General features: G+C 38.6%; 1 protein-coding gene across 10 annotated transcripts in view; it reads right to left on the bottom strand.

The window, feature by feature from the left end:
• MAP4 (microtubule associated protein 4) overlaps positions 1-23,104 on the bottom strand; it is a 191,531-nt gene that overhangs the window by 93,473 nt on the left and 74,954 nt on the right. For all 10 annotated transcript variants that reach the window (XM_078078694.1, XM_078078693.1, XM_078078692.1 and 7 more), the window contains exon 3: positions 13,196-13,261. In XM_078078694.1, the coding sequence (XP_077934820.1) occupies positions 13,196-13,261 (66 nt within the window). The remainder of the gene's footprint in view (positions 1-13,195; positions 13,262-23,104) is intronic.

The following is a 23,104-nucleotide window of genomic DNA, read 5'->3' as shown; positions in this document are numbered from 1 at the left end:
GAAGAAGGTGGAAAGTCGTTGTAAACGTGACATTTTTGGGATCTGGGAGTAACACCAGAGCAAATGGGCTAAATAACACATACGTGGGCTTTGCCTCAATAGACAGGAGAGGATATGTCTGTATCCTGGATAAATTAAAAACTGCCTCCTACATCTCTTACATGCTACAGAAACACAGCAAGGGATTCTACAGAGCGAAGGCCTGATATCCTTTAGAATGAGCAGGAAATGTGCAATGACAGAATCACCCCTCTGCTCCAGAGAGAGCTCTTCTCTCTGCTTTCATCAGTGCCTCGATGGGTGCACCCTCCCCATACCCCCTTCACCTACTTTACGTCCTTTCAACCCTTTCATCTTAGTACAAATATCGTTGCCAACTTAGGACAGACTTTCTCAGAGCCACATTTCTTTCCTTCAGGATTTTTTCTTTTTTAAAAATTACACATTCAACAAGATGATTCATTCAATAGCTACTGAGCATATACTATGGTGCCAAACACTGTTCTAGTTGCTGGGCCATGGCAGTGACCAAAACAGAAACTCTATCCCTGACATAGTATTTATCCTCTAGTGGGGAAAGTCAGACAATAAGCAAGATAAATCATTAAACCGTACAAATTATAAAGTGACAAGTACCGTGGGGAAAATGAAAGCAGAGAAGTTGGGAGAGAAAAATAGAAGGGGTGTAATTTTAGACAGAATAGGAAGGCGTCACTGAAAAGCTGTAGCGTGAACTACGAGTGTATCTTATATATGAAGGAAGAACAATCCAGAGAAAACAGCCAGGGCTCAGAGCCCAAGGTAAGGGCCCACCTGGCTTGTTCAGTAACAGCGCAAGAACACCAAGGAAGCAAAGCTCGCAAAGGGGACAGTTAAAGGGGTATTACACAGCCCTGTGGCCACTGGTAAAGACTTTGGTTTCTAGTTTGAGATGGGAAACCAGTGGCAGTGTTTTAAGGAAAAGAGCAACATGATCTATATACAGGACCACTCTGGATGCTGTTGAGAATACACTGTAGGGAGCAAACAAATGGAGGTGGGAGACTAGTTTGGGAGGTTATTACAGTAGTCAAGGTGAGAGGAGGTAGGTCCAATCAGGGAAAGAGCAGTGGGGGTGGTGAGAAGTGGTCAGGTTCTAGGTCGACTTTTCTAACAAATTAGATGTGGGGTGCAAAATAAGGAGATAGGGGAAGCCAAATGTTTAGGCTGAGCAACTAGCATTCTATTTCCATTTAATGAATGGAGAAGCAGGGTTTTGTTTTTGTTTTGTTTTGATTTGGGAGCGGGGGGGTGTGGTGGAATCACTTCAGTTTAGGACACTTTAAGTTTGAGATGTCAACTTTATATCCAAATGGAGATTTCATGGGGCGCCTGGGTGGCTCAGTTGGTTAAGCGACTGCCTTCGGCTCGGGTCATGATCCTGGAGTCCCGGGATCGAGTCCCACATCGGGCTCCCTGCTCAGCGGGGAGTCTGCTTCTCCCTCTGACCCTCCTCCCTCTCGTGCTCTCTGTCTCTCATTCTCTCTCTTGCAAATAAAATCTTAAAAAAAAAAAAAAAAAAAAATGGAGATTTCAAGTTCTAATTTCAAATTTCCCTAATTCTCATCCAACCTCCTCGTGGAACTTAACTACTATTATACATCTGTTCTTACCAAATGTTCCTTATAACTCTTTAGCATTTAAGTAATGTTTACATATTTGTGTATTTCTCTCTGCAACTGGATAAACTAGAACAAATCCACAAGACAGCTAATATATAAAGCATTACTTTAATTCTAAAGAGGTCTGTCATGTACATGATGGTTAATTTGAAAATCATCTTTTTTACTGAGCTAGCCTATTTATTTTTACCATTTTTAAGTGTACAGTTCAGTAGCATTAAGTACATTCACAATGTTATGCAAACATCACTGCCACCCATCTCCAGAACGTTTTTTGTCTTGCAAAACTTAAAACTCTGTCCCCAACTTTCTGTCTCTATGAAGTTGACTATTTATATATGGAACCTCATATCAGAGTAATCATATAAGTGGAATCAGTATCTGTTCTTTTGTTAACTGGCTTATTTCACTTAGTATGTCTTCAGGGTGCATCCACGTGGGAGCATGTATTAGAATTTTCTTCCTTTTTTAAGGCTGAATATCACTCCTTTGTATGTATATACCACATTTTATTGAACTATCCATCCATTAGTGGGCATATGGGTTGCTTCCACCTTTTGGCTATTGTGAATAATACTGCTGCAAACACAGGTGTATAAATATGTTCAAGTCTCTGCTTTCAATTCTTTGGGGTATATACCCAGAAGTGGGAATGCTGGATCATTCAGTAATTCTATTTCTAATTTTGTGTAAAACTATCAATCCACTTCCTATAGTGGTTGCACCATTTTACATTCCCACCAATCATGTACAACGGTTCCAGTTTCTCCTCATCCTTACCAACACCTGTTATTTTCTGTTTGTTTGGAGTTTTTGGATAATAGCCGTCCTCATGGATGTGAAGTGGTATCTCATTGTGGTTTTGATTTGGATTTCCCTAATGATTAGTGATGTTAAGCATCTTTTCATGTGCTTATTGCTCTTTGCAGATCTTCTCTGGGGAACTGTCTATTCAAGTCTCTTGCACATTTTTAATCTAGTTGTTTGTTTTTATGCTGTTGACTGTAGGAGTGTTTTATATATTCTGGATATTAATCCCTTATTGAGACATGCTTTGTGAATATTTTCTCCCATTCTGTGGGTTGCCTTCTACTGATAGTGTCCTCTGATACACAAAAGTTTTTAATTTTTATGTGGTCCAGTTTATCTATTTTAATTTGTGGCCTGTGTTTTGGTGTCATATCCAAGAAATTATTGCCAAATCCAATGTCATGAAGCTTTTGCCTTATGTTTTCTTCTAAGAGTTTTATAGTTTTGGCTCTTATGTTTAGGTCTTTGATCCCTTTTGACTTATTTTTTGCATATGGTGTAAAGTAAGGGTCCAATGTCACTCTTTTGTGTGTGGATATGCAGCTGTCCTAACACCATTTGTTGAAAAGACTATCTTTTCCCCCACTGAATGGTCTTAGCACTCTTGTCTAAAATCATTTGACCGTATTTGCAAGGGTCTAAAATCATCTGACCATATTTGCAAGGATTTATTTCTGGGCTCTATATTCTATTCCTTGGTCTATATGTCTATCTTTATCTTAGAACCACACCATTTTGATTACTGTAGTAGCACTGCAATTAAGTTCTGAAATCAGGAAGTGTGAAACCTCCAACTTCATTCTTTTTCAATATTGTTTTGGCTATTTAGGGTCCTTTGAGATTCTATATGAATTTTAGGATAGATTTTCCTATTTCTACCAAAAAAACAAAGAAAGTGGTTGGATTTTGAAAGAAAAAATCATCTTTTGAAAAAGCATTTTAAATCTTCCTACCAGTGACTGACATTTTGCTGCTGCTTTGGAAGCTCCTAGAAGCTCATAGTTGTAGTATTCATTTATTTACATCCTTTTATCCAAACCCTAGAATTTTTCAAAAGGAATGAATCTGTGAGCAATGTAAAAACCATGTAAGAGTTAATTACATTATTCAAATTTCTCCTTTAAGACATTAGAGCTCTCAAATACATGAATAAAAAACTAACCAAACTGAGAAATAAAACAGTTCAACAATGATTATTGGAGACTTCAATACCCCACTTTCAGTAATTAATAGGACTAGAGAGAATACCAATAAGGAATAGAGGACCTAAATGACATTATAAACCAACTAGACCTAACAGACATTTTATAGAACATTCCATGCAACAACAGCAGAATATGCATTCTTCTCAAGTACACATGGAACATTTTCTAGGACAGACCACATGTTAGGGCATAAAACAAGCCTGAATATATTTAAAAGGACTGAAATCATACGCAGTATGTTCTACAACAACAATGGAATGAAATTAGGAAATGACAACAGAAGATACTTGGTGAAATTCACAAATACGTGGAAATTAACAACAAACTCCTAAATTACCAATAGATCAAAGAAATCACAAGGAAATTAGAAAATACTTTAAGATGAGTGAAAATGAAAACATAACACACCCAAACTTATGAGATGCAGCTAACGCAGTGCTTAGAAGGAAATTTATAGCTGTAAATCCCTACATTAAAGGGGGGTAAAAAACAAAAATCACAAATCAATGACATAACTTTCCACCTTAAGAAACCAGAAGAAGAGCAAACTAAACCCAAAGCAAGCAGAAGAAAGGAAATGATAAAATGAAAGTGAAAATAAATGAAGTAGAAAAGAGAAAAATAGAGAATACTCAACAAAACCAAATTTGACAAACCTTTAACTGGACTGATCAGGAAAAAGAGACAGGACTCAAATTACTAAACTCAGAAATGCAAGAGGAGATGTCAACACCAATCTTACAGAAATAAAAGGCTTTATAAGAGAAAATGAGAAACAACAGTATGTCAACAAATTAAAAGATGAAATGGGCAAATTCCTAAAAAGGCAGGAACTACTGAAACTGATTCAAGAAGAAAAATATTAGGATGGAAAATTCCAGAACTAACTTTTGTGATTAGTTCTACAGTTTCTAATAATTAGGCTTTGGAAATTAGTTCTGTGATACGTAGAATTCCTTCAAATTCTCTTGGTAGAATTCAAGAACCTCATTCCTTATAATAAGGCATAAGCAGACGAATTTTTTGTTGAATTAACCTCTTGGTTGACTGGACACCTCTTGTGCCCAATCCTTCTTAAAAGCCCATCTCTCACTCCACCTATAACATATGCAGCATCCAGCTGCATGTAGGTGGGATTTGACTGTTTTCTGCCGCACGCCATCCCTGATACCAGAGATGAGGTATCTGCAGTCCAGCATTGCAAAAGTGCAAACCCAGAAGCACAACCGTTAGCCAAGGGATGGCTCAGGATTAAGGCCACTTTGTCCACAGAAGTGACTAAGTAATACCTCATCGTACTGGCTTTTCCTCTTTCCAATTCCACTTTTCCTGGTCCCCTACTCTTTTTTTCATGGGATCACTTCTCAAAATAAACTACCTATGTACATATAAAGCCCTTGCCTTGGCCTGGATTTTCTCCCAGAAAGTAGTGCCTAAAAGAGGCTTTAAAACAGGCCTTTAAAGGTCTGTTCCTTCCAACTGCCTTTGTGACACTTGGTTAGCACTTAGAAGACCCACTGTGAAATGACATACTGTGGTAGAGACAGCACAGGGCTCATCAGCCTAGGTTCAATTTTGAGCTCTAGTATGAACCTAACTTCACCTTCTTCAAATGAAAAACGGATATACTGTTATACATTCCAAAACAGTTTACAAACTCTAATGGGTTACACAAATGACAGTTATCCCTATTATTCATAAGATGTATCAGAAAAACCTGTTCAAGTCTACATTCAGGTAAAAATACAAGATCAATTTACAGAAGCTCTGTGTGAATATTAGTTCTTTGAATAAAACTCCTCTGGTCTCTAGAGTATGGCTATATTTATAATGCTTTAATTTTTTTTAGAAAGGAGAATGTATTCATATATTACTTATGAAATTACAAATAAAAAAAATATTCTATATCTACATATGCCTTTTGGCATAAGGTGGAGTTTCACTCCACAGAGAGAAGCAAATCATACAAAGTTATGGTTTAAAAAGTATATTGGGGGGGCGCCTGGGTGGCTCAGTCATTAAGCTTCTGCCTTCGGCTCAGGTCATGATCCCAAGGTCCTGGGATCGAGCCCTGCATCAGGCTCCCTGCTCCGCGGGAAGCCTGCTTCTTCCTCTCCCACTCCCCCTGCTTGTGTTCCCTCTCTTGCTGTGTCTCTGTCAAATAAATAAATAAAATCTTTAAAAACATGTATCAGGGGTGCTGGGGGGGCTCGGTCGGTTAAGTGTCTGCCTTCAGCTCGGGTTGTGATCCCAGGGTCCTGGGATCGAGCCCTGCATCGGGCTCCTTGCTTCTCCCTCTGCCCCTCTCCCCCCTGCTTGTGCTCACTCGCTCTCTCTCTCAAATGAATATTTTTTAAAAAATTTAAAAATAAATAAAAAGTAGATCAGAAAAATTGATTCACTCAAAGCTCACGAAGAAGTGGTTTTGTCTTATTCAATACCAAGCTCCAGTAGAAACTGAAATCAAATGACTCACTGTACAATTAAAAGCTCAGTGCATGAGCTGGTTTTCAAGGGAGTCCTAAACACCCTAGAAGGGAATGTAACATGTTGTATTAATGGTATATGTGGAATTTTCTGATTAGTTCTACATTTTTACCAGAAAACCATGAACAACAACAACAACAAAAACCTTCAAGAAACATAAGGTGTTTTGGAACGCCTGGGTGGCTCAGGCAGTTAAGCACCTGCCTTCAGCTCAGGTCATGATCCAAGGGTCCTGGGATTGAGTCCCGCATCGGGCTCCTTGCCCAGCGGGGTGCCTGCTTCTCCCTCTGTCTGCTGCTCCCCCTGCTTATGCTCTCTGACAAATAAATAATAAAAATCTTAAGGAAAAAAAAAAAGAAAAGAAACATAAGGTGTTCGTATTTTATTCATGTGTCTCCAACATAAAACTCATATCTGGAAAATAAAAGAAAGAAACCAAACCTTTGTTTCCAGGATCTGGGTAGGAGGAAGGGGGAAAGGATGTCTTGCTGTGTCCACATCTAGGAACATGGTGTGCAGCTTTATGTTCGGGCTTCACTTATAAGTTATAATGCCAACTTAGATGCTGGTTATAATAGCTGCTCAGAAACTCTAACATTACAGATTTATTTTTCTGCTAAGATTTCACATTTTTGGTTTCTCAGAATTTTTCTTTTTTTTTTTTAAGATTTTATTTATTTATTTGACAGAGAGAGAGAGAGCACAAGCAGGGGGAGTGGGAGAGGGAGAAGCAGGCTTCTCGCTGAGCAGGGAGCCCGATGCGGGGCTGGATCCCAGGACCCCGGGATCATGACCTGAGCCGAAGGCAGGCGCTTAACCGACTGAGCCACCCAGGTGCCTCTCTCAGAATTTTTCTAATGCTAAATTCCTTGCACCCTATCTGATGCTACAGGAAAACAGTGATGAAACACCTAGGATCTCATTTGTGTCATGACGTTCTGACAAAGCAGTTTTACTGTCTCCCAGCTGGTATGACCTGAGGGATTGATACCACATCACATTCCCAACAGTTCTCACAATAAAAAACCACCTAGTCTGTTCACAGTGGAAACTGCCATTTGTGGAGCACTTAGTATACTGCATCTAGCTTAGCCTCCATGGCAGCACCGAGGTTTATACCACAAATAATTTGTGGTTAAGTCTTGTTAAGCCTTCACTGTAATGGAAACAGCATCAATATAAAAATTGAGGATAATCCACTCTTACACATTACTTAGAAATGAAGCTGATATTCTGTGCCCAACCGATCAGTACTGTGTCTTTGTCCAGAACCCTCTTTAGCCTCCCAACTCCACCATATTATCAGGTTGACAAGGGGCCAGGTTTCACCTCTCTTTTTTTTAAAGATTTTATTTATTTTTAGAGAGAGAGAGAGAGAGAGAGAGAGGGCAAGTGGGGGGAAGGGCAGAGGGAGAGAATCCTGAAGCAGACTCCCAGATGAGTCAGATGCGGGGTCAGTCTCACAACCCATGAGGCCATGACCTAAGCTGAAACCGAGAGTTGGACGCGTTATTAACCAACTGAGCCAGCTAGGCACCCTTCATGTCACTTTCATCAAAATGAATATACTAATAAGATCTGAGAATTGTCCCCATCTCACCAAAAGCCTTAATACTAGTGTACTTATAAGAAAGTTAGTGAGGTTTGTGAATTATTACTTATAGTATTTAAATTCTTGTGCTTTAAACCTAAGAAGAGATTGTGTTAAGCCTTCTTAGTAAAAGAAAACCTAAGAGGGTGCCTGGCTGGCTCAGCTGGTGAAGCATGTGACTCGGTGTTGGGGTTGTGAGTTCAAGCCCCACGTTGGGTTCTCAAAAACAAAATCTTTAAAAAGACAACTTAGAACGTTAAATTGAGGTTTTTCAATAAAAAGAAATGTCTTGCCAAGCTAAAAAAGTTATTTATGCCATGCAAATTACCTTAGGCATAGAACCTTTTCAATGTCTTAATTCAGTCAACATACTGCATTTGCAAATCTACCTACTGTAAGGAGACATTAATCCAGAATGGGTAGGGAACTGGGCATTCTGTTGAATTCTTCCCAGTTGCAGCATACTAGAGTTCATTAAATAATAAAGTTACAAAATTAAAATGTCATTGAATGTAACAGTTTCAACAGATAATTCAGAATGTATTTTAGGAAGATTATGAACATGAATATTAACTAAACATACATGTAGTATTAGAAGGCATCTAACAATAATTGATATACCATGAAACTCTTTTGGGTTAACTGCATATTGCCACTCTGCCAACTGTTTTTCTCACCAGATGCTATAAAATATCAGTCATTTGGGCTTCTGGATAAAAAGGAGTTACTCTAAAGAATCAAAAACGACAACGTAAGTGAATGAAAATGCCTGGTAAAGTAAAAAAACCCATACAATTATGAAATTATTATGGGTGGGATCAGAAGTTTAGCTAGACCAAGAACTCATTCCTCAAGAGTCTTTATTTGCCAAACTCATGTCTTAGTCACGTTATACTTCAATAATTAAGACTCCAACCAAAATCCAGTCTGTAAGGTGTCAATGTAAGATTTTTATTAGTGTAATTTATTTAGCACAATGATCACATTAAAATGTCCCAATATACAAACTGTTGAAGTCTAAAGTCACAAAAAATATAAACTCAGGTGCATGAATGGGGTTATATAAAATATTATTTGTAAACAAAGTTCTACATCTTCAACATTGGGCCAAGAAAGGAAAAAAAAAAAAGAGAGAGAGAGAGAGAGAAAGATTACATATAAGAAACATCATATTTCAATAGAACAACCCTGACCAGTCTGGTAACCTCACACCTGGGTGTGACCACGATGGCAACACAGCATTTCTTTATAGAACTGGCTGCTTCATACAAAGCTATATGCAAAACAAAATGAAACATCCAAGTGAAACAGAGAGAGCTAACAATATACACCACATTTTAGCTGGCTAGTAGAAAATTTCAATTCTGTTTAAAAAAAAATTTTTTTTTTGGAAAAAAAAAGTCAAACAAAAACACAGCAAAATGGAAAAAAAAGTGGAATAAATCAATGTAATAATGGAGTATGTGTCCCTTTGACCACTGCCAGAGCCGAGCTGCACCCAGGCTTCTTCAAACACTTAAGACAAGCTGTAGAGACTGGTTAGCGGTGATAGAAAAATGTCAACCATGATCCTTAAAAAGTTAGCACTACCAGTTTTGAAAATTTCCCTAGCCAAAAAACCAAAGCCAAACCAACCAAACACACACAGAGAACCAAAAAACATAGTGAACAACTGCACACCGAAGGGAAAATGCTATGTTCTATTTGATGGGTGCTCTCCCATGGTAAGAGTTTTCATTATCAACTGCTTAGAAGGGAAGCATCAGCATTTCCCTCTAAAATGTGCCTCCTCTAAGTGTCTTCTCTCCAAGAACTCACAGGAGGAATTCTTGGCAATGTGGCCCCCGTCTGTGATCAGAAGAGGGAATGAATGCTTCCTAAATTCCAGAAGTCAGAGAGACTCGGTTTAAACTTCCATCTCAAAAGCACTTTCATGTCAGAGGATCTAAAATAATGTACATCTCAAAATCTTCCTCAGAACATACTGCCAATTATTTATTTTAATTTGAAACAATCAATAGCTTGGTGATTATGATAACCTCCATAATCAGTAAGAGGATAGAAAATTAAAGAGTATTTCACATTCTGGATCTTAAACCAGAACTCCTCTAAAATTTCAAAACATGGCCCAGGTTTTATATTCTATTTCTCAAAGTCCAATCAAAGCTTATTATCTGAAAAGTTCCGCAGTACTTTTTCCAAGTTGTTCTTCCAGGTTTTTTAGCTCTTAGTGTGGGAAAATGAGGAACGAGAATAAGAAAGTCCCACTGGGACAATCCTCAGAATACAAGGAGTGTAAATGGTAATAACGTTCATGGTAAAGGTCTTCACATGTGGTCCACCAATCCCACTGGCATGCTGCTCCAGAGATCAAAGGGATACTAGACACTACCTGAACAGAGTGTGAGTCCAATCTGATAACCATTTCATTAGAAAACTGATAAGCTGGTTGTGGTTCTTCAGTGTACTGCAATGTACTTTCGTTCCCATATTTTTATAGAAGCTGTTTTCTATCTGTATCAACATCCTAGTAGTCTAACAAAACAGGGTTGCATTTTCTTTAACTTCTCAATTCTTGTTTTGATAGCTCATGATCATGTTATGAAAGTAACTTTAGTTATAAAATTTCATAAACAATAAAAGGTTGTCAGATTTTCAAGAGAATCTAAGCCTCTAGACAAATAAACCATAATTTCGTCAGAGAAACCATTTCAGCCCAACTTGCAAATAACAAAATATGGTTTAATTTGAGGAAATGCTTTTCAAAGTTTAATCGGAGCTACTCTAAATGAGAAAACTTTAAATTAAAATAGCTATAGTTATTCAGATTTTAGTAAGGTGGAGAGAAACATAGGTAGCCTGAAATATTACCCTTCCCTAAAAGCAAGCTCACAGAGAGAGGAGGGGGAGGGGAAGGGAGGGTCAACTGCAGTACTGGTGGACTCAATCCCTTTATGAAAGCACACGTTTTCATTTGGTGTTACGAGATCCTGATTCATTTTGAAGATCTGAAAACCAAATGGAAAAGGCCAACTCAAAATGTTTAAAGAAAAGAAAAAACGTGAGACTGAATTAAATGATAAAATGAGTTTTAAAAGAGAACGAGAAATAAAAGACCTTAGATGACTTTTATAAAATACTAAAATTAAAAAGAATTCATCTTGTACTTTGTGCTCACAAAGGGAAAGGAGGTTCCATCAAGCCCTGCAGAGCACAAGAGGAAGCAGGTGGTTTGCTCAGGCATCAGCAGAAATAGGCCCCGAAGAACTACCCTCCGCTTCTTCTACACCATGTCCAGGAAGGAAAAGCAAAGCTCTGCAAAATGCTGAAGGTTTTAGAAGTGTAACGGTGCTTAGGAAAGATCACTGGTCTGGTGTTGCAGCAGCCCCAGTGTGGAGAGACACGCTAGGCTTCTAGGAGGAGAAAAATAGAAAGGGAGGAAGAAGTAGGAAGGGGAAGGAAAAGGCAGAAAAGCACAGGTCATTAGTAAACAGCAAGTTCAACATAGCAAGATGCTCATAAACCCTTTATATGCTATCAGTGGAACTGGTCTGCAATTAGGACTAGAGACAACATCCCGAATGAAACAGAAATGGGAATTTTCAAAATGGCACTGAGCTACGTGCTCTAGTTTAGCAATGGCCAAATTAGAATGAGGTCACAACATGCTCCAGAAACATGCACTCTCCGTCCCCTCCCTACTCCTCCTTCCCATCCCCAGTGAAACATGCATATTTTCAGGTGGTCAAACTCAGAATGCAAACATCTTCCCGTATGCAAACTATATTCTACCTGCTGCCATAATGTCATTGGGTAGTTCATAAATATTCGGATTCTTTTTTGCCACCAGGGAACTAAAAGTCTTGAAACAGTAAGGGCCAAGCTGTATGTTTTTCCTCTTTTTTTCTGTGCTATTAAGAGTTGGCAATGGGAAGCAATTGCTACACAAAGTCTCTTCTGGTCACACTTGACATCTTGCTGGAGAACTCTCTCTAGTTTTGATAGCTGCTTCCTTTCTGGATGAAAATGGCATCCACTCTTTCAACTGGCTAATCAAATCAATCCCCTCCAAGCCTTTCCTTTCCCTGGCACTGCCTCCTTGTTAAAGAAAGCTGAACTTACTCATTTTTTAAAAGTTCATGTTCAAGCTTCTCCTTTAATCACAGGGATATTGCCATAAATGTTTCCTTAAAACTATACTACATAGATGACTTTGCTTTCAAAGCAGGCACAGAAACAGTCAATAATACAACAAAGATTATTAAAAAAAAATTAAAAAAATTCAGTTCACAAAACTGGAAGATAAGGTGGCACTTCTGGATGTTTTTACCTTAAAGTAAAGAGTTTCTAAGTTATGAGCTGCTAACAAGGATGTTAATGTCACTGAGCAAAACTAACATTCACAACAAATGGAAACCAGCCATCAATAAATCTGAGGTACAAAGATATATACAACATTTCCAAGGTCACAGAATAAAGAATAAATCCTAGAATAATTGCTGTTGCTAACAGAAGGAAGCATTAAAAACCGAGAAATCATACAGTGGCTCAAGGAAAATCTTCTCCAGGCTGAGGTAGGCATACAAGAGAAACACAGACACAATCCATGTCTAGTGCTTGCCTCCAGTACAGTAATGTGAATCAAATGTGATGCCCCAGTTAAGAGCATGCTCTGTTGCAAAGAACAATTTACTTCACCATTAAACGTCTATTCATTTGGGTCAACAGTGTCAGCCTGATCATAACTGCAAAATAAGTGCAGTTATTTACAGAAATACAAGCTGACTCTCCTTATCAGCTACCTAAGAGAGCCCCACTACTGCTTAGAGAATTCTGCTCAATACAAATACACTGGGGGTCGGGGGCTGGTGCTAGTTATGAGGTGGGAAGCCACAGCGGTTCAGGGCTAGCTGATGGGAGTATCAAAGCCCTAGTTAATGGGCTAGGCATTAAAGTTAGAGACAGATTTCAAAAATAACAGTTAACAGGGGGAAAAGACTAAGAAAAAGACTGAGGGCAAAATCAAAAGGGAAGAACTTTTAATTTGCGGCTCACGGGTTTCCTAACATTGAGCCACGGAAAGCAAGCTAAGTGCAGTGGAGAAGAGCCTGTATAAAGAGCTGTAGTGGCCAAATGCCTCCAATATAACATATTTTGATGATGATTAGTCTGCATCTATAAGCGTATTTTTAAGATTGATCCAGGTCTTGTGTGGTATAATTACAACAAATAACTCAAGAAACATCAATGGAAATTCACTCTTTCCATTGTTGGAGATGTTATGTGGCAGAGGGCCCTGGACATGAATACACCAACAAGAACAACAATATCCTTAGAAACAGTTCATGTGATTCACTAAGAATCGTCCTCAAAGGAGCTCATCAAGGTGTTTACTGTGACTGTTTCAGCCCCACATTTGGGGAATCCTGGGAACCACTTACCCGTAGTATCATTCCTTTCTATTCCGTGATCACCATTGGCTAGCCCTGTTGGTTTGGATGGAGTACCTGCAATAACCACAAAGAGTAATTACCCACAATGACAGACAGCAATATGAAAAACAGATTCAAAGCTATCTAACCAGGTAGACGTTTGTCACTCTTCAGGGCATGAGCTTAAAGCAGATAAAAATCTGTCCAAAATGTAAAGATCCAATAAAAGGAAACCAAGAAACAGAACAGTCATTCAATTTTACGATACCCAAACACTACAGAAGAACCCTTCCTAATAAGCAAGCCGAAATCTTTTCTGTTCTGTAAACTGTCAAAGATCACCATTATATTCCATTCCAAAACCATTATGAAGCACCACAGGTTTTGCATCTGTGATTCAAATCCAATGCTACAAGGGCCATTAAAACAATTCCCACATAAAAAGTCCAGGGCATCATCCTTGCTGCTCCTGAGGGTGAGAATTACATGGTCACCAATATCACTTCTGGGAGCAGAGAACTGTTTTTGTTTTCTTTTAATCTTAGTTATTCTAATATAGTTGTGTCTCATTCCCTAATGACTAAAGATGTTGAGCATCTTTGCATGTGTTTGTTTATTTGTCATCCTTTTCTTTAGTGAACTGAATGGTCAAATTTTTTTATCGTTTTTATTTGGGCTATTTGTTTTCTTATTACTGAATTTTGAGGATTCCTTATATATTCTCAATACCAACCCTTTTATCAGATGAATTCTGCAAATATTTTCTCCCAGCCTATGACTTGCATTTTCATTCTCTTAACTGTGTCTTTTGCAGAGCAAAAGTTTAAATTTTGATGAACGCTAATTGTTCACTTTTCCCTCAAGCTTTCTTATGTTTTCAGTGAAGTAGCTAAGAAATCTTTGTTTAAGGGCGCCTGGGTGGCTCAGTCAGTTGTGTGATGACTCTTGATTTCCGCTCAGGTCTTGATCTCAGGGTTTTGAGTTTGAGCCGCACATTCGCTCTGTGCTGAGCGTGGAGCCTACTTAAAAATTTTAAAACTTAAAAAAAAAAAAAAAAAGAAATCTTTGTCTAACCCAAGGTCACAGGACTTTCTCCTATGTTTTCCTCTAGAACTCATAGTTTTCAAATTTAGGTTTCATTTTGAGGCCTATGATACATGATTAATTTTGTATATGGTATAAAATATGGGTCTAGATTCATATTTTTGCATACGGACATCTAATCATTCCTGTATCATTTGTTGTAAAGACTATCCTTATTCCACTTAACTGCCTTTGCACCTTTGTTGAAAAATCGACTGACCATACTATGTGTGGATCTATTTCTGGACTCCCTCTCTTCTATTCCACCAGCCTATAAGTCTCTTCATTTTTCCAGTACTATACCATCTTGATTATTGCATTTGTATAGTCTTTAAAAGAGGTCATGTGAGTCCTCTAAATTGGGTGTTTTCCAAAACTGTTTTGGTTGTTCTAGTTCTCTTGCTCTTCTATATCCTGAATGAAACTGCATTGATCATATAGATCAATATAAGGATGTACAACCTTTTCTTAAAGGCTTTGACTATAAAATTTCAGCAACCAGTCTAGCTCTGCCATCAACTTGCCAACCCAAGAGTTTCCCATGAGTCACTCTCAAGAACCTCACAGAGATATTTTTCATAAGACAAGTAAAAATCTAGAATGTATGCTACAAAAATATAAAATGCAAGATTTTACTTTGAAAGACAAGAAACTACACTACCCAATCTTCTGACTCCTACAAATCCAAGGCAGAAATCTTTCATATAAACTCACTGAAAAGTCTTTCATTCTGTTATCTCAGATAACAGAGGAACAACTACAGAGAACAACCTAAAGAACAAGGCAGACTGAAAGGAGACTATTAATTAACTGGAAGAAAAAGGAATAAAGGACTGAAAGAGAACAGACTTTTATTAAATACCCACTAGCACAAGGCACCATGCTAGGGCTTCATGTATTGTGTTTTACTTACCAAAGAGATACTAAACATTCTATCCCATATTTATGCCAAATATGGGATAGAACATGTTTGGAATAAATTTGCTTTTCTGCCCACAAAATAAGCTTATAAAATTTATTCTTCCTAGCTCAAGAAAGAATACATATTTTTAAAATCTGCCTCATTTTAAAATGCAGATTGTAAGAAAATAAAATGCAGATTACAGGAAAATGCAAATTACAAAAAATACCAACTTCTGGTCATAAGAGTGATAAAATCTTTTTAAAATGTAATAATAGCCACTGTTGGCAACAGTGTAAGAAAACAGGTAATCTTATATACCACTGGAGGAATATAAATTGGAGCATTCTTTTTATGAGACAATTTGGCAGTCTATCAAATTTTGAAATGCTTAACTTGACAATCCATTTTAGGTATGTAGTTCAGAGAAAGACATAAAAGTACACAAAAATGAATGTTAATGAGATGTTTATTATGGCATTGTTTAAAAAGTAACAAATGCTCACCCACAGATTCGCTAAATTGTGAAGTAATAATGCAATTTTAAAAGAAACTAGGTAGCTTTTCATGTACTGAAATGGGAAAATGGCCAGGACACATTAAGAAAAATAAAAGCAAATATGGCATAATAGCATTATAAAACACACAAACACAACGCACGCACATACAAATAATCAGGGAAAAAAAATGAAAGAATATATACCAAATGCCACTGATGGGGAACCAGAGATAGGGATAAAAAGGAAGACTTTCACAGACATAAAGTCCTATTTTAATTGAGCACCTTAAAGAATTTAAGAGTAGGGATGACTGACTGGCTCAGTTGGTAAAGCATGTGACTCAGTCATGAGTTCAAGCCCCACATTGGGTGTAGAGCTTCCTTAATAAAAATAATACGGGCAGAGAAACGATTCCATTTACAATAGCACCAAAAACCATAACATACCTCGGAATAAACCTAACCAAAGAGGTAAAGGATCTATACTCTAGGAACTACAGAACACTCATGAAAGAAATTGAAGAAGACACAAAAAGATGGAAAAATATTCCATGCTCATGGTCGGAAGAATAAACATTGTTCTAACAATCTATACCTTCAATGCCATCCCGATCAAAATTCCAGTGACATTTTTCAAAGTGCTGGAACAAACAATCCTAAAATTTGTATGGAATCAGAAAAGACCCGGAATCACCAAGGAAATGTTGAAAAAGAAAAACAAAGCTGGGGGCATCACATTGCCCGATTTCAAGCTATATTACAAAGCTGTGATCACCAAGACAGCATGACACTGGCACAAAAACAGACATATAGACCAATGGAACAGAATCGAGAACCCAGATATGGACCCTCAACTCTATGGTCAAATAATCTTTGACAAAGCAGGAAAAAACATGCAATGGAAAAAAGTCTCTTCAATAAATGGTGCTGGGAAAATTGGACAGCCACATGCAGAAGAATGAAACTCGACCATTCTCTAACACCATTCACAAAGATAAACTCAAAGTGGATGAAAGACCTCAATGTGAGACAGGAATCCATCAAAATCCTAGAGGAGAACATAGGCAGTAACCTCTTTGAAATCGGCCACAGCAACTTCTTTCAAGATACATCTCCAAAAGCTAGTGAAACAAAAGCAAAAATGAACTTTTGGGACTTCATCAAGAGAAAAAGCTTCTGCACAGCAAAGGAAACAGTCAACAAAACAAAGAGGCAACCCATCGAACAGAAGATATTTGCAAATGACACTACAGATAAAGGGCTGGTATCCAAGATCTATAAAGAACTTCTCAAACTCAACACCCAAAAAACAAATAACCAAGTCAAAAAGTGGGCAGAAGATATGAAAAGACACTTCTCTGAAGAAGACATACAAATGGCTAACAGACGCATGAAAAAATATTCATCATCATTAGCCATCAGGGAAATCCAAATCAAAACCACATTGAGACACCACCTTACACCAGTTAGAATGGCAAAAATGGACAGGGAAAAACAACAAATGTTGGAGAGGTTGTGGAGAAAGGGGAACCCTCTTACACTGTTGATGGGAATGCAAGTTGGTACAGCCACTTTGGAAAACAGTGTGGAGGTTCCTCAAAAATTTAAAAATAGAGCTACCCTATGACCCAGCAATTGCACTACTGGGTATTTACCCCAAAGACACAGATGTAGTGAAAAGAAGGGCCATATTCACCCCAGTGTTCATAGCAGCAATGTCCGCAATAGCCAAACTGTGGAAAGAGCCGAGATGCCCTTCAACAGATGAATGGATAAAGAAGATATGGTCCATATATACAATGGAATATTACTCAGCCATCAGAAAGGATGAATACCCAACTTTTACATCAACATGGATGGGACTGGAGGAGATTATGCTAAGTGAAATAAGTCAAGCAGAGAAAGTCAATTATCATATGGTTTCACTTATTTGTGGAACATAAGGAATAGCATGGAGGACATCAGGAGAAGGAAGGGGAAAATGGGGGGGGAACTGGAGGGAGAGATGAACCATGAGAGACTATGGACTCTGAGAAACAAACAGGGTTTTAGAGGGGAAGGGGGAAGGGGGATTGGTTAGCCCGGTGATGGGTATTAAGGAGGGCACGTACTGCATGGAGCACTGGGTGTTATATGAAAACAATGGATCGTGGATCACATCAAAAACCAATGATGTATTGTATGGTGACTAACATAACATAATAAAATTTAAAAAAAATAATAAAAAAAATAATAATAAGGGCATCTGGGTGGCTCAGTCAGTTAAGCATCCAACTCTTGGTTTTGGCTCAGGTCATGGGTGGTGGGAATGAGCCCCAAATCGGGCTCCGCACTCAGTGTGGAGTCAGCTTGTTCCTCTCCCTCTGCTCCTCCCCAGCTCACTTGCTCTCTCTCTCAAATAAGTAAATAAATAAAATCTTAAAAAAAAAACAAACAAAAAAAAACAGCAGGAAAGATGGCTTAAAAGAAATCCCAGAAATTACAAGGAATATCCAAGAAAATGAAAGCAAATGGGATCACACCGAAAAAAACCCACAGCCCAAAGGCACAGGAAAGCAGGACTGCAAGGTCCTCTATGCTTACAAACAGCAGGGATGATGAGGACTCCATTAAAAGCTATTAAGCCAGGGCGCCTGGGTGGCTCAGATGGTTAAGCGTCTGACTTTGGCTCAGGTCATGATCTCAGGGTCCTGGGATCGAGTCCCGCATCGGGCTCCCTGCTCCTTGGGAGCCTGCTTCTCCCTCTGCCTCTCTCTCTCTCTCTCATGAATAAATAAATTAAAAAAATCTTAAAAAAAAAAAAAAAGCTATTAAGCCAGTCCCCATTCCCCCCACACTTTCCTTCCCTCATGGCACAAGTCTGCCTTGTGCAGACCCCCAGATGGAATGGGGAGCCCTCACACCCCACCTGGCAGCACGGTTATATCCCTGTCAGAGGCAGGTGGGAGAATCTCAAATAGATAGTATTGCCAAATAATGGAGGAACACTATTACCAAAAAAGTAAGGCATCACATTCAAAGAGAATAAATATCACTCAAGGAAACAATGTTGATACACAAATAGACTTTAAAAAAAAAAAAAACTACCTCATTTTTCTCAGAAGGATAAAAGAAAACATCCCAGATTCATGAAACAAAAGCAAGCCCCTGAACAAAGTGAATTATCTAATCACTGAGTAGCAAATCCTCTTCCAGATTAAATAGTTTCCAATTCTTTGCTTTCATCAAAATTAAAAGAGGTCATAACGTAGTTGCCTTCTGATAGGATGCTGAAAATAATTTCTAACTGAAAATAATTTCTAATAATATTGACTTATGGAATTCTTAACATATAACTCAAAGAATGGAGGATATTGCCATAATAAGACTTCCATTCCCACATACTTAGCTATGTGAATAAAGTTTTCTGGCTATTACGTCTATTAAAACAATAGGAATGGGGCGCCTGGGTGGCTCAGTCAGTTGAGCATCCAACTCTTGATTTCAGCTCAGGTCATGATCTCGGGGTCATGGGTTTGAACCCCACGTCAGGCTCCGCGCTCAGAGAAGAGTCTGCTTGAGATTCTGTCTCCCTCTGCCCCCTCCTGTTTGCATGCACACTCTCTAAAATAAATAAATCTTTTTTAAACAAATAGCAATAGAAATTGCTAAATTCTCTCTCATCCCAGCAAAAAATAATGATCCACAGATTCATGATCTGAGAAAAATATAAATCCCCATCATTAAGAAAAACATTTCCAATCAAATTCAACTTTTATGGTTAGTTATGATTTACCAAAAATTATAATATATGTGATCAGTTGTATACTACTAGTAACTGTGATAATAACTTTTCTTCTGGACCAAATTAATACTTAAAGCCTATGGTTACAGGAACTTTTTTTTTTTTTAAGATATTTTAAAATTTTATTTTATTTGACAGAGAGATAGAGAGCACAGTAGACAGAGTGGCAGGCAGAGGGAGAGGGAGAAGCAGGCTCTCTGCTGGGCAAGGAGCCCGATGTGGGACTCGATTCCAGGACCCTGGGATCATGACCTGAGCCGAAGGCAGACGCTTAACTGACTGAGCCACCCAGGTGCCCCTACAGGAACTTTTTTAAATTAAAATTTAAGCTTATATACATATTTTGTTACAAAAACACATAACAATCAAGAAAAACCTTTCAACTATAAAATGTATTATACTAAGATAAACGTCCATGACAGACACAAAGAAGAAATAAGAGTTCAAGGAATCAAAAGAAGGATTTACATTTCCAATGATAAAGAACAGCTTGCTCATGCATTTTTAAAATAGATGATGATGATAATCAAAATGCTATATATTTTGAAGCATTTGGATACACTAAACAGAGTGGTGTAACTTATTTTTATGTGGCAAAAGTAAAACATTCTGAAAATGACATGCTTTACAACTACTACCTCTAGCCAAAGCTTTAAATATCATCAACCTCCAGACTGGTATCTCCAGCCCAGAACTCTCCTCTGAACTCCAGACTCTTACCTAGCTGCCCACTGCTCTTCTCCACTTGAGGATCTTCCCTGCTGTCACGTAACTCACACTTGACAACTCCCACAATTCCCTGAATTTCTTATATTCCCCTCAAAATCTACTCTTTCTAGAGCCTTCCCAATCTCAAATTAATGGCAATTCCTTCCTTTCAGTTGCTCATGCTAAAACCCTTGCGGCCATCCAGGACTCCTCGTTGGTGCTGTGAAAGCAGCAGTTTGGGTGGTATGGCAGGGGTGACTGCAGGATGGGGGGGGGGACCTCCAGACAGAACCAGACAGGACCTAGATCCACCTTTTTCAAAGAAGCAAGAAAAAAAAAGTAAATGAGATGGGCAGCCGGTTGAGACAGGATTTTCTTATTGAAGGGAAAAATTATGGCATGTTTGATGCTGATGAATGAGAGGAACTGCTGGTGCAGGAGACAGAAGAGACAACTGCTTGTAGCAGGGCCCTGAGTGAGAGCACAGCTCGCCCGGAACACCAGCAGTAAGAGCAGAGTAAAGGGCACAGGGGACGGTAGGTTAGGAGGAGATGCAGTGGGGGGATGCAGGGGGGGAACTGTGCAGAAGTTCTCTTCTGACTGAGTCTATTGATTCTTTGTTATAATTATACAAGTCTTTGGCTGAGAATATGAACAGGAGAGTTAAGTGCTGGAGGTTGGAATAGAAAGAAGATGTGAAAGAGTTGTCTGAGAAAGCGGAAAACTTTACAGTGCTCAGGTTCAAAGCTCAAGTTCTTCATACAGATGAAGTAAGGCTCGCATTTATATTTCCTGAAGACAGTACTTATATGTCTAATAATTTTGCCTTGAGTTAAATAAGTGAATCTTTAGTTTTGAAAAATAGCATCTGTAAGGCTAAATTAAGTATAAACTGTGCATCCGTGAAGACGGTATGGTTTCACCGAAAGAACACTGGGTTTAAAATCAGGAGATCTGGGTACAATTGTGGTCTGTCACTATTAAACAAATGATCAAATCCAATTCCCTGTGCTTTCTAATCCTTAATAGCCTCCCCTGGAAAATGGGATAGTATCTACCCCCCATGGTTATCATGAGGACTAATAATACTGGAGGCAGTATTGTGCCAACCGTATAGTGTTAAGTAAACGTTAACAACTATTATTATTCTCATTGTTATTAACTACAGATAGATCAGCTCTAGATTGATCAATCTGGAGACTATAGATTAACTGTAGCTTAATCACTAAACTTTAAAGTAACCTTGGGAGAACAGTGAAATTATTTTACTTTTGCCTTATATAAAAATCTAACTTAAGTGAATTAGTATACTATGTAATAACTGTGAGTCTAAGAAATAAGCAACTCACCAGAATAAAATAAAAGCCAAACAAGGAGGTCAGAAGAAAATAAAAGAGACTCAGATTCTACCATACATATAACACCTAACAGTCCATAAAAAAAAAAAAAAACCAAGCCGAGGAGAGAAGAATCAAAACAAACAAACAACATTATAACATAAAAACAATAGGTTTTATTTTTTGATTTTTATTTTTTTAAAGATTTATTTATTTTAGAGAGAGAAAGAAAAAAAAAAAGAGCGGGAGGGGCAGAGGGAGAGAGAGTCTCGAGCAGACTCTGAGCTGAGCATGGAGCCCGACCCCACCACCCTGAGATCATGACCCGAGCTGAAACCAAGAGTCAGACACGCAACCAACTGCACAATCCAGATGCCCCAACAATTAGGTTGTAGAGTAGGAAAGAGGGTCACTGTACATTACCGGGTAAGTCCTAATTCAAAAGATGCTACCCTCTCTTCTTTCACTGATTCCCCCAGAGGGACACCCATTTCATGAAATGAAAACTTTCTCAGCTAAACACCTACAGCACTGAAAACAACACAAGTTTTTTAAACTAATCATATGCTCTGAGAAATAAAGATATTCAAATTTATTGTTTTGTTAAATCTCTTCTCTCTGAAGTGACTTCAGAGTCCAACAGCTGGCAAACCAATTTGTCAAAGGTTAGTAGCAAGAAACTGAGAGGGCATGTGTGCTGTGAGGAAGACTGCCACAGTTAGTCACTTTGGGCAAAATGGGGGGATTCAGCATGATCGCAGCGCAAGGGCACCTTCTAGTGCAAAAAGTCAGGCGTGTTCCAACACCGCCCTCTGGTGGCCAATAAAGTTGGCTGCGATGCTCTGTGATAGAAGGCCCGGCCGCTGAACAAGAACTCACTTGGCAGTTACCTAGTTATCATCCTTTCTAGGACTTACTTTGGCCCTTTCTCCTGATCAATGTTTCTTATCTTGGGTGCCTCAAAGTCACCTGCAAGGGCTTGTTAAAACACAGACATACCCAGAGTTTCTGATTCCATGTGGGCCCAAGTGATAGGACACTGCTGGTCCAAGGACCACTCTTGGAGAACCACTGTCCTAAATGTCCTAAATGTCCTAAAACATTTAATAGAGGGCACCTGGGTGGCTCAGTGGTTAAGCATCTGCCTTCAGCTCGGGTTGTGATCCCGGGTCCTGGGATCGAGTCCCACATCTTGCTCCTTGCTCAGCGAGGAGTCAGCTTCTCCCTCTACCCCTCGCCCTCCCCACTCTCTCTTTCATTCTCTTTCTCTCTCAGATAAATAAATAAAATCTTTAAAAATAAATTTAATAGAAACAACTTCTTAGCTGTGAAAACCTCCTGGAATGCTGGGAAGAAGATATTCTCTCACTCCCACAAGTAGAACTAAGCACAGAGTTCAGAAAAATTAAGTGACTTGTTCACAAATTTGCCAATTATTTGTGTCTAAGCATCAACAATGTGCTAGATGCTCATTCAAACATCTACGACAATGTTTTGAATGAACAAAAGTCACAAAAGTATTACTGTTTTGTTATTCATATATGAGAAAGCTGTCTTTTGTTTCCCTGGCCTACAAAAGAGAGCCACATAGAGCTGATCTAGATAA

Source organism: Halichoerus grypus, chromosome 1 (genome assembly GCF_964656455.1).
Source record: "Halichoerus grypus chromosome 1, mHalGry1.hap1.1, whole genome shotgun sequence".
NCBI classification, from domain to species: Eukaryota; Metazoa; Chordata; class Mammalia; order Carnivora; family Phocidae; genus Halichoerus; species Halichoerus grypus.
This window is presented reverse-complemented; position numbering and strand designations above follow the sequence as displayed.